The sequence below is a fragment of the Podarcis raffonei genome, chromosome 10, assembly GCF_027172205.1.
Source record: "Podarcis raffonei isolate rPodRaf1 chromosome 10, rPodRaf1.pri, whole genome shotgun sequence".
Taxonomy (NCBI): domain Eukaryota; kingdom Metazoa; phylum Chordata; class Lepidosauria; order Squamata; family Lacertidae; genus Podarcis; species Podarcis raffonei.
In genome coordinates, this window is record NC_070611.1 from 45,439,189 (window position 1) to 45,451,759 (window position 12,571).

The 12,571-nt window shown below is 47.4% G+C and overlaps 1 protein-coding gene across 3 annotated transcripts in view; it reads right to left on the reverse strand.

Moving 5' to 3' along the window:
- Window positions 1–254: 254 nt before the first annotated feature.
- Window positions 255–12,571, reverse strand: part of MEI1 (meiotic double-stranded break formation protein 1) — a 39,773-nt gene continuing 27,456 nt past the window's right edge. For 2 of the 3 annotated variants that reach the window (XM_053405972.1, XM_053405971.1), the window contains 6 exons: window positions 11,549–11,739; window positions 6,047–6,128; window positions 4,599–4,705; window positions 3,469–3,600; window positions 2,092–2,201; window positions 255–480 (listed from right to left, as the gene is read on the reverse strand). In XM_053405972.1, the coding sequence (XP_053261947.1) occupies window positions 435–480; window positions 2,092–2,201; window positions 3,469–3,600; window positions 4,599–4,705; window positions 6,047–6,128; window positions 11,549–11,739 (668 nt within the window). In that variant the 3' untranslated portion in view covers window positions 255–434. Of the gene's footprint in view, window positions 494–2,091; window positions 2,202–3,468; window positions 3,601–4,598; window positions 4,706–6,046; window positions 6,129–11,548; window positions 11,740–12,571 lie in introns of all 3 variants that reach the window. The other variant, XM_053405970.1, reaches the window with a different exon arrangement.

The window sequence follows — 12,571 nt, forward strand, 5'->3', positions numbered from 1 at the left end:
GGCTAGATATAGTAAAACCCTTGATCCACAAAAGCTTTCTCTTAACATGGTATCATTTTGCATTAACCAAAACAATGATTCATGGCACCTGAATATTAAGATGGTGATGCGTAAAGTAGCAAAATAGATTATTTACTGAGGTCAAGCACTTAGGGAATTTATCAGAAGTGCCTGCAAATTCTTTTCTTTATCAGTGCTGAAAACAACTCTGAAATGCATGCTTCGCTTAACACATTTCCAAGGCAGACAAAAAACAGATTTAAAGTTTTTAATTTACAAGTTTAAACATAAACTACCGACTAGATAACAAAATCACTTCTGTAGGCTTTAATCACTTGTATTATATTCCTTTAAGCCTTTGGCTGGTAAGAAATTATAAAGGCAAGTTGCTTTATTCATTATGTTCTCTGCTCAGTATTGTTTGCTTCCTCATTTCAGTCTCTGATATGTGAGAGAGAAACTGCCACTCCTCCAAGACATCTGAATTCAAAGGCTTGAGTGAAAGAATAAAGTGTTGAAAGGATAATACACTGCTTAGAAAATGTATTCATTTATTCTTTTCCCGAAAACTCTGAAATATTTGCCATATGAACACATGTTGGCAAGAGAGCAGAAAATATAAATTGCTCAGAAGTTTTGACTGTCAGCATCTAAATCTATCCTATACGCAGTACTTTGATGTCCAGAAAACACTAATGGAGTGTTTACACTCCATATCCATTCGCACTCTATTTTATACTTTCCCCCATAACTTTCCAAAGCACAAAAGACCCAATGGGCTGGAGTCAACTAATAAGTCCTGCAAGTGGAAGCTGGCACAAGGAAGAACTTCCACTTGCACAACAGGTCTTCTCTCCCCAAATAAACTTGGCTTGGAGAGAGTGTGTCAGGAGAACCCCTGGAACAGCTGTGCGAGGTGAAGAGAGAGGGGATGGTTGCATCTGGCAAGCTGACAAGCCTGCCCTGACTGAACAATCAACATAGCATGATGTTAAATTCCTCTCTGTGTATTTTCCAAGCGCCTTGGTTGTGCTAAGGCAGGCATGGCCAAACTTGGCCCTCCAGATGTTTTGGGACTACAACTCCCATCATCCCTAGCTAACAGGCCCAGTGGTCAGGGATGATGGGAATTGTAGTCCCAAAACATCCGGAGGGCCAAGTTTGGTCATGCCTGTGCCAAGGCAACAGAACCCATTAACCCATTTAAACTGCACAAACCCAAAGTTCCAGTATTCACTTCAATTGCTCATGCAAAAAAGTAACAATCTGAAGGCACCCAGGGACACTCCGCAAAATGCCACAAAACAGACTCCCTGTTCTTCATTGCAAACATTACTAGTTTAAGCACTGTTTTGTTTGCAATCTAATACGAACAATGAAAAATATTAATGGAACAATGAGGAAGGCAAACAAGCAAGCCTTTGGATGCCTTCCGAGTTGCCTTTTTCAAAACAGGACTTTTTACTTTATTTAGGACTTAAGTAATTATTGTAAAGGGACGCGGGTGGCGCTGTGGGTAAAACCTCAGTGCCTAGGACTTGCTGATCGCATGGTCGGCGGTTCGAATCCCCGCGGCAGGGTGCGCTCCCGTCGTTCGGTCCCAGCGCCTGCCAACCTAGCAGTTCGAAAGCACCTCCGGGTGCAAGTAGATAAATAGGGACTGCTTACTAGCGGGAAGGTAAATGGCGTTCCGTGTGCTGCGCTGGCTCGCCAGATGCAGCTTGTCACGCTGGCCACGTGACCCGGAAGTGTCTGCGGACAGTGATGGCTCCCGGCCTCTAGAGTGAGATGAGCGCACAACCCTAGAGTCTGTCAAGACTGGCCCGTACGGGCAGGGGTACCTTTACCTTTAATTATTGTAAACTAGGGCCCTTTATATCTAATGTTGACTGCTTTATGTTGTCTGAGTGCAAGTGATGAAAAGGCAAAAAGCACTTTGACAGGGTTTTCTTTTTACCTTTTTGAAACTATATTCATACTCTTCCCAGTGGATGTCACAAAATAGGCAGTCTAGTCTCAACCTCAGACCTACACAGATGGCAGCCTGTACCTTACTCCAGTAACTTCGCACGCATCCTGCCAAAAGGATACATCATGCCTGGAAAGGTCGGCTGACTCCTGCTTGTTGACGGGAGGCTCTCCAGCAAGGTCTGAACAGATGCTGCTTGAGTTGAATCCACCTGACATTTTCCCCTTTGAAGCTTACATCAAAGTGAAAGGAATTACAGAAATAATTAACAGGTTTGTTTCTTCCTATCTCCCTTTCCTTCATTTCCTACCCTAGCAATAAAAGCCAAAGGCATAGCCATATGTCAGCTTTCCATGCTGGCTTAGTGCTGTAGTACTGAACCAGAGGAACAAAGGGCACATGGAAAGAGTGCTTCTCTGTAAATTAAGGAATAAGTAACTGTAGATGGAATCTAACATTTAGTCATACTCAGAGGAGACCAATGAAATTCATGGACTTAAGTTACCAACCCCTCTGCAATCTGTTTCCTGAAGCAAGTGGCTTTTGCTAAAGTTGTTAGAACCATTTCAGAATCACCATGGAGGTTACTCTCATTGAGGAATCACTGCATCTTATTTAAGGTATTTATTATTACCTTCATAATAAATATCCTAAGGCAGTTTACAATCCCAGTTAAAAAACTGCTGTTATCTTTTTTTAAAAAATATTATTTTAATTTGATTTTTAAAAGTATAAACATACAACAAAAAACAGTTACGAATCCAAATATCGAGATTGCTCTGAATCTCCTGACTTCCCCCCATCCCTTCCATGGGTCCTAAATATATTATTTACAACTACATAGCAATACTTATCCAAATTTTTGATCCTTCTAAATTATCCATACATTCTATTACTTTACAAGTGTGGTTAAAACCCTGCTAATGTTTTAACCTGCTTGCAGGCGACCCCTGAGTGGAATGACTCAACGTGCCATGGGATTAAAATTGGCCACAACTTTATTAAGTTTCAGATGTAGGGAGACCTTGGCGTAGACACTGGGTGTTTATCCTTCCCAGTCCCCAGCTGGGGATCTGGGAGACATCAGGGTTATCCAGAATGTGTGGGAATTGGGCCGGCTCTGGAGAAATATGTTCAGGCAGAGAGCCCGCCTCCCGTTTCGCCACCGTCACAGGGGAGAGCAATGACAACCTCTCGGCGTATGGCCAATGCCTCCCCTCAAGACCCCTTTAACGGGGAACCCTGGGACCACCGCCACAAGGGAGGCGTGGGTCGCCGCTTCACCCCCCTCCACACACATTTAGGAAGATAGACTAAAGGATTCCGCCCAAGGCCTGAAACCGCCACTCGAGGCTGCAAAATCAGTGCTGTATTGTGAAATGAACTTCCATTAATGATGATGGTGGCAGCAGCAACAACAACAACCCATAACAACCATTCTTATGATATCACTCTCAAGTTACTGCTTACTGTTATGAGATCATTTCCAAAGGGCTCACCTGAACAAGAAAGGAGCGAAGTGCGCTGATTGTGACATCAGAAAGTTCTGGCAATTTAGTACTAGCTGCTTCTTCAAGTATGCGGCCAATTTCAATTGGAGAAATAATTCTAGTGTTCTGATACCTTATAAACTTTAAAACATAGTAATTAAAGTTAATTTATTGTCTTGTGGCATGGAGTTCCATAGTTCAGCTTTCCTCAAGTATGATACAAACACTGGCTCCACAGCAGGGGTGCCAACTTGAATAAAATATTGTGGGGGCCCAGGTAAACCCCACCTGCATAACTGATCACATGATGCAGTGCACACACACACACACCATTTGAATGGGAATGCCCATCAACTTTGTGATTTTATTGTGGGAGCCAAAGCCCCCACGGCTCCTAGGAATTGGCTCCTATGATCCAGAGGTATCATAAAACAACTTCCCCATTTTTTAGGCAGAACTTGCTGACCTTGAGATGTCAGGGATGAAGAACTGGCTCTGACCCTTCAGGTCTTGTTGAACTCCCATAAGCCTCAGCTAGCATGGACAGTGGTCAGGGATGATGGGGATTTGAGTCCAGAAACATCTTTAGGGTCACAGGTTCCTTAACCCTGGTCCCGGGAGAGGGGCGGTATCTTTCCCTACCGTTCACAAAATCCCCAACTTAAAAAAAAAGTTTTTTATTTAAGTGGGTCTCCAATTTTGACTTGAGTAAGAGCACTGGGGAAGCAGCACTTAATCCTGCCTACTCCAACATTTCCCTGATGGAAAACTCCACTTGCACACTGAAGCTGCTATTGCTTTTCTGGAGTGGAAGACGCACTATACAGACAGCCGGGGGGGGGGGTTTGATCAAGGAAATAGTGCAAGATAAAGGGACAAATAACACCTTTCCAGTGCCACAGCTCTGATCAGGATAAGAGCTAACAACAACTATATTTGATTGTTTTTGTTTTATTTTAAAATCAGGAAATTCAATTATTTACACCTGTTTTGGCCCTAACAAACACTACAGGGCTACAGAATTTGCCTGTATGTTGCCCATTTTTAATGTACACAGCATAAATACCTGCAGATACACTGTGTTCTTTAACAATATACTAGAAACTTTCAGGATAGCAGTTTATAGCCCCCATACTCACCAAAGCAACTAGTCTTAGAATTTCTGGGTGAAGAAATGAATTATCAACACTATCTAGGAGAGAGATCAGCAGGAATTTATTCCATGGTTGTGAGACAATATGGGATGCTAGAAATGTAGAAAGCAATCGCAGTTAGCTTTTTAAAAACCAACCAAGTGGAAAACATTCTAGCTAAAGAGACTTACTCATATGGAATGAAACTTCCTTGAAGTCATCAAAACGAATTTCCGGAGATAAAATTTACTATTGCACCTCCCTGCCCCTCCCCCTGCAAAAAATATTGCTGGTAATAATTTAAACTCTTACCTAATTCATTCATTCACAACAAAAATGTACTGGAGTAGTGAAGCAGAGAAAAGAAATAATTTCAGGGAAGGCAAGGTCTAGGAAAGTGACTATGTTATCATAATTGAGCTTAGACCACTGGAATATTATCTACTTTATGTGAAATATAGTATGAAAGTTGTTCAATAAAGCTACTTTTACATCACTGCTGAATATACCATTATAAACGCCACATGACCCCACCTTAATACTGTGGTCATTGACACACCATTTCAAATCCATCTAAATGAAACCTTCCATAAAACTCTTCCCTACACCAGTGTACAATCCATATCAGCATTATTTTGCAGGATTGCCACTTTTTGCTTGCTTCTGGTGGGTCACATGACACATCTCCCTACCTGTAGTTATTTAATAGGCATGCAGAGAGGTGCATGTGTTTGCCTTCAAGGAGGAAAAGGGGGAAAGCACATCACATTTTAAGCATAAATGACAGTCTGCATAGGTGCACGTGCATTTTACCTGAGTAAAACGAAAACATCTTTCAAATATCACCCTTGTGCAATTAAAATATCACCCTTGTGCAATTAAAACTAATTACAGTGATGTATGTCACAGAATTGAGTGATAAGGAACTACACCGTGATCACTGAGCAACAAAGGCATTTGCAAAAAGTAAGGAATAAATATCTTGGAACAGGGGCTTCAGTGTAGATTGTGCCCAGGTGCTTTTCTAAGTCAATTGTCAGAGACACCCTTATGCTGCTGGTTACCATTAATCCATAGAATAATTTACCAAACACTCTCTGTCCTAGTAATGCACCTTTTTGCTTGGTAAAGGCTGACCAGAACGTATCCTGTTGGGTCTGACCCAGATTGCTGTATAGGCAAGAGAGTTTGCAATGTTTTCTTGGGAACTGAATGAGATTCTTAGAACTGGAAACTTACATTTTGCTTTTCTATTACGTAAAGGGCATTCTCAGCCACCTACCACCCTGATGCAAAGCAAGAAACACTCCGGAAAATGAGAGGACAGCTTCTTCCGTCCCCTGCTACTAAAAATCTCTCCTGCAACTGGCGAAGATACTGTGCCCACCGATGCAGACAATCACAGCAAAGCAAAGGAACGAAGTAAACACTTATAAGGATGCTGAAAGGAGTACCAGTGATCGGGTTTCTCGAATACATGTATTCCAACAAAACTTCAAGACAGCCAATAACAGTTTGAGACAGCAAAAGGTCCTTCTGCAAATATAAGGGAAAGGGTGAGGGCATGAATCATTGCCAACAAATCCCACAACAAAACTACTTAATAGGTTAGAACTGATGTAGAAGTGGCTCCCCACCCCCATTCCACTATCGAAAGAATGCAAAATGTTGCTCAGATAAATCTTAAGATTGCATGGCAGCCTCTTTAGTAAGGTAGCAGAAGTGAGCTGTTGCTAGTGAGGAACTTAAGTTGTAGGAAGCTGAAATATACTCAGAGTCGCGAAGTGATTTCATGCTCTTTATTCAGCTCATAGTGGTGAGGAGGAATGAATGAAAGTCCCCTCAAAGTATCAGCTTTATATACATTATTTACACAATGGGCTGCACAAGATTGGCTAATTCCGGAATTCTACTGTAAGCCAATCAGGTTGTGGATTCACTTCTATCTGGAGCATGATTGGGTAGTTCCTGCCAACCAATCATACTGCTGCATTGTTCTAGGACCAATCAGACTGCTGCATTCTGAATCCTATTGTTCTAGGACCAATCAGACTGCTGCCTTTTGGATCCTATTGTTCTAGGACCAATCAGACTGCTGCAGTTTGGATCCTATTCAACTCAGTACATAACACCCCTCCCCTCTAAGTTCCAGTCCTGCCCGGGAGGTCGCATTCATAGTCCTCGAGGTACGCTGGCGGCCTACGTGTGCGTTGCGGCCTGGGGTGTTCCCTGGTCCGGGGTTCAGGTTCTGGCTCGTGTTCCAAGGATGCTGGCTGTGATGGGGCTATTTGGTCTGGCGCAACCGGCTCGCTCAGTTGTGGTTCTGGTTCCGGTGTCCTTTCGGCCTCGCAGGTCCTCTCTGTATTTACTGATTCTGCCTCTCCTGCTGGCCCCTCGTGCTCTATGGGCCTCACTGCCCCTCTGTTCCTTTGGGACTCCTCTGACCTTTCCTCCTCCTGGTTTTCTCCCGGGAATCGTCACCGTATCTGGTCGCAGTGGCGGCGCCAGCATTGCCCCCCATCTGTTAGCACCTCGTACGACACGGGGCCAGTGACCCTGGTGACTGTGGCGGGTACCCATGCTGGGCCTGCCCCAAAATTCTTTGCGTACACTGGGTCCTGGGCCTCGAAGGTCCGGGGGTTCCTGCCTTCCCCCACCACTACCTCATCCTGAGCTCTATCGGGGTGAATGCGGTCCAATCTGATTGCAAGGCGCCGACCCATTAGTAGTTCAGCGGGGCTCCGGCCAGTCGTTGAGCTGGGGGTGCTGTGCTGTGCTAGAAGGAATGTGGCAAGGCGGTACTCCCAATCCCCTTGCGTCATGCGGCGAAGGGTGTCCTTGGTGGTCCGCACCATGCGTTCTGCTTGGCCATTGGTGGCAGGATGGAATGGCGCCGAAAGGATGTGGCGGATGGCGTTCTGCGCTGTGAAGGTTTGGAATTCTCCTGACGTAAATGCAGTCCCGTTGTCTGAGACGAGAGTGTCAGGGAGCCCGTGGGTTGCAAACAGCCTGCGTAGTACCCGGATGGCTGCGGACGTAGAAGTGGACGGTACCAGTGCGACTTCCAGCCATTTGGTGTAGGAGTCCACCACTATGAAGAATGTTTTCCCCTGAAAGGGGCCAGCGAAGTCCACATGCAGGCGTGACCATGGTGCTCGGGCGGACTCCCAGGACTGGACTGGGGCCCTTGGGGGATCTGGGCGGGATTCTTGGCAGGCCTGGCAGTGTTTGACCCAGGCCTCTATCTCTCCGTCGATCCCCGGCCACCACACATAACTCCTGGCAAGGGCCTTCATTCTTACTACCCCTGGGTGTGTCTCGTGTAGGGCTGTGAGGACCCTTTTTCGGAGGGGCTGGGGAACAACGACCCTGCTTCCCCATAACAGGCACCCCTTGTGGGCCGACAGTTCATGTTTGCGGGTTGTGTAGCCGGCGAATTCTGGCCCGGGGCTGCTGCTGGGCCATCCCCTCCACACCCAGTCCAGGACCCGGGAGATGACCCTATCTTTCTTGGAATGGTGTGCAACTTCTTGTGCCTGAATGGGGCGGTCGGGAAGCAGCTCCAGGCTCATAACCTCTTGTGCGGGTGCTGGGTCGGGGCCTGTTTCCGGTAGTGGTAGCCTGCTGAGGGCATCCGCATGGCCCATCGCCTTCCCCGGACGGTGAATCAGTGCATACTGGTAGCTGGCAAGGAAAATTGACCACCTGAGGACGCGAGGAGACAGCACTTGGGGGGTCTGCTTTTCAGGGGCAAATAAGCCAAGCAACGGCTTGTGGTCAGTCACCACGGTGAAGGGCCGCCCGTACAAGAAATCATGGAATTTTTTTACTCCCTTCACGATTGCCAGACCCTCCTTGTCGATTTGCGAGTAGTTCCGCTCGGTTGAGTTGAGTGTCTGGGAAAAGTATGCCACCGGTACCTCTCTTCCATCCGGGAGTTGGTGTCCCAGGACAGCGCCAATTCCATAGGGCGAGGCATCGCATGCTAGCACCACCGGCAGCCTCTCGTCGAAGTGTGCCAAGACCGAGTTTGAGACAAGCAAGTCCTTGACTGCCTGGAATGCGGCCTCCTGGCGCTGGCCCCACACCCAAGGGGCCCGCTTGTCCAGGAGTCTGTGTAGGGGCTCTGCTACCGCCGCCTTGTGGGGAAGGAAGGAATGGTAAAAGTTCAATAGTCCCAAGAAGGCCTGAAGTTCAGTCTTGTTCTTGGGCGCTGGGGCATCACAAATGGCCCGTACCTTGTCCCCAGTCGGGTGGACCCCTTCTGCGTCCACCATAAATCCCAGAAAGTCCACCTGAGGCACTCCTAGTAGACATTTTTCCCGCTTCACCTTGAGACCCGCCGTCTGGAAACGGTGCAGAACGGTGCGGAGGCGGTCCTCAAACTCCTCTGGTGTGGGCCCGGCAATCAACACATCATCGAAGAAGGGGGTGACGCCCGGAATCCCTTTAAGTAGAGAGTCCATTAGATTCTGGAATATGCCTGGTGCCACGCTGACACCGAATTGCAGCCGCTTTACCCTGAATGCTCCTCTGTGCGTCACAATCGTCTGTGCCTCTGCTGTGGCCTCATCTACTGGCAGCTGTTGATATGCTTGGGCCAAGTCCAGCTTGCCAAAAATTTTCGACCCAGCCAGGGTGGCAAGAACATGGCTGACCACTGGCACTGGGTATGCATGGGCCGTGAGGGCCTTGTTTATGGTACATTTGTAGTCTGCGCAGATGCGGACTGAACCATTAGGCTTGACGGGCGTGACGATTGGGGTTTCCCAGGGGGCATTAGGCACCGGCTCCAGCACTCCTTGCTCCACGAGCCGGTCCAATTCCTCGTCTATACGGGGTTTCAGGGCGAACGGGACCCGGCGGGCCTTGAGCCTGACCGGTCGTACTGCGGGGTCAAGCTGTAGAGCAATGGGGGGGCCCGTATACTGTCCCAATTTCCCATCGAAAACCCCCAGAAATTCCTTGCATATGGCGTCCACGTCCACTTGTAAGCTAGTGTGGTTCACCCCGGTGACGGCTAGCCCTAGTGGTCCAAACCATGCCAATCCCAGTAAGCTAATGTAGGGGCCCTTGACCACAAGCAAGTCCAGTTGCCGCGTCCGCCCTCGGTATTGCACCCTGAAGGTCCCCACCCCCATTGTGGGGACCTTACGCTTTTGGAAGTCCCGGAGGGTGAATGGGGCCGGCCTGAGTTTGGGACCCCCAGTAGGACACAGTTTCCTTAAGGTCCTTGCCGAGATTATGGATAGAGTTGAACCCGTGTCAAGCTCCATGCGGCATGGGGCCCCCTCTATCTGTACGTCAACATAAATTTTCTCTACGTTGGGGTGGGGCAACTGGTATACCTGGAAGTCCGTGAGCTCTGTCGAGTTGCCTTGGTGCGTTGGGCCCCGGGACCTGGGGCTCTTGGATTGGTCATCTGATGCCTGGCGTCGGGTGGGCCGAGCCCGACACACCCGGGCGATGTGTCCCAATTTTCTGCACTGCCTGCACTCTGCGTTGCGGAAACGGCAGGTCCTCCTCTCGTGACTTTCTCCACAGCTTGCGCAGTTCCCTCCTTCTCGTCGAGGCAGCTGTGGTATGTGGGCTGCTTGAGTGCGCTGCTGTACTCGGTGCACCTCCTCCCTGTCGGATCCTGAGTCGTCGGTGAGGTCTTCGTGGTGGACCCTCGGTTGGGACAGCTGGCTCGGCCGTGCCTCTTGCGTCGACCTCTCGGCAGCTTCCGTTGCCAGGGCCTCCTCCAGAGCGACCTGGAACGTTAGGTCCTTCTTAGCGTAGAGGCGTCGTTGCAGCTTCTCATCCTTCAGGCCACCGACGAGGCGGTCACGAAGCATGTTCTCCAGCTCTGAGAAGTTGCAGAACCGGGCGGCTTGGCGGAGAGAGGTCACAAACCCAGTTATGGTTTCCCCAGGGGCTTGCCGCTTTGCGTAGAAGGCATTTCGACGAGCCACCACTGAGGGCTGCGGTGAAAAGTGCCCCTTCAGCTGTTCCATTATTGTTTTGTATGGAACAGTAGCGACGTCTTCCGGCGCAAGGAGAGCCCGGGCGATTTCAAACGTCTCCTCTCCACAGACGCTGAAGAATATCGCCCTCTTCTTGGCGTCTTCTTCGTCGGTGACCCCTTTGGCTTCTAGGAGGAAGGTGAAACGGGAGGCGTACGCTTCCCAGTCTCCAGATGCTGGGTTGAATGGCGAGAAGCTGTTGTCGGTTGCCATTCTGAGTTCCTTGTGTCCCGGAGCTGAAGCCTGGATACACGGTGCGAGGCAGCGGTGCGGCAGGTGGCGGTGCTGCGGTGCTGTGTGTGGCAGTCAGCTCAGCGGGATCCCACCTTCGTCGCCAGTGAAATATACTCAGAGTCGCGAAGTGATTTCATGCTCTTTATTCAGCTCATAGTGGTGAGGAGGAATGAATGAAAGTCCCCTCAAAGTATCAGCTTTATATACATTATTTACACAATGGGCTGCACAAGATTGGCTAATTCCGGAATTCTACTGTAAGCCAATCAGGTTGTGGATTCACTTCTATCTGGAGCATGATTGGGTAGTTCCTGCCAACCAATCATACTGCTGCATTGTTCTAGGACCAATCAGACTGCTGCATTCTGAATCCTATTGTTCTAGGACCAATCAGACTGCTGCCTTTTGGATCCTATTGTTCTAGGACCAATCAGACTGCTGCAGTTTGGATCCTATTCAACTCAGTACATAACAGAAGCTAAAAAGAAGTCTTAAAAGAAGGCTTGTCATGGACAAAGTCCTGGGATCTATATTCATTCTACACTGGAAATTAAATAATGATCCAAAAAGCCTCTCAGTAGTGAAACAGTTCAGTTCTAGAAACAAGGAAAGTGAGCGAGATAGCAGTGGACTGTATGCCTTCTCCTCTGTGTTTGAAACAGATCGACGGTGTTGCTGATGGCAAAATGGTTTCAGTTATTATCACTAGACTTCTACCTGGAGCAGGAGGTTCTGTAGACGAATAACCAAGGACACTACATGCCGCATGGCTACTGGACACAGAGAGGCATCCCCTTCTGACTGTGGCAGTTCATTCCCATGTTCATCTGTAGACCGGACAGCAAACTTCACAAATGATGAGCAGAGGTTCTGCCTAAAGAAGGCTCTCAGAAACTGAAGGATGCTGACTGGGTATAAAACCATCTATTAGTACTTTACATTCATACCATTAGCAACAATGATTTACTATTCTAGCATGATGACGACAATTGTATTTGCTAGTTACCTTTCTTACAGGTAGCTCTAAGCAACTTGCATTGTCCCTTCCTACATGTGCAGTGCATGTTTAGCAGAGGCTGGTGCACTAAGTCTACAGCAGCACAGCCTTCCCAAGGAACATGTAAAAAGAAAAAGAAAAAAATCCCCCCAATTCTCAAAGACACACACTCTCTTTCCTGTCCTAAACATATTTTATACTTCTATTTGAATCTACTGTTCTCTGGCCTATCAGGCCCCTGTATGTGAATGCCTGGATTAATCTTTTCATTTTGTTTTGGGAAAGAAAATGGATTAGCTAACTTATTTTCTGGAATAGTGTTGCATAAACTTTAGAGAGGCAATGAAGCCCATACGAAAGCATCAGTTCAATTCTAATATATGCAGTGTTAATTTCAAGTACTTTTATTCAATATGACTTGATTATAAGGTAAAAAAAAATGCATCTGAAAATGACATAAAACCCATTTTAGTGATTGGCCTTCTCAGAAAATAAAAATTAATGTTTGAAAGTTTGAAAGTCCCCCCCCATCTTTTATACAGTAATCTATAATGTATTCAAATGTTGCTATGATCTTCAAGCCACTTGGGGCCCAGTGAATGGCCTGGGATCATTTGATGATGCAGCACTGTTGAAGTGTGTGTAGATTTGATCAGTGCTCAGGCAGACACCACTGAGAACAGTCTGTGCTGCTAAAACAGAAGAACAGGTCAAAGGGAAGGAAAATTCATGTCTCCCCCCAT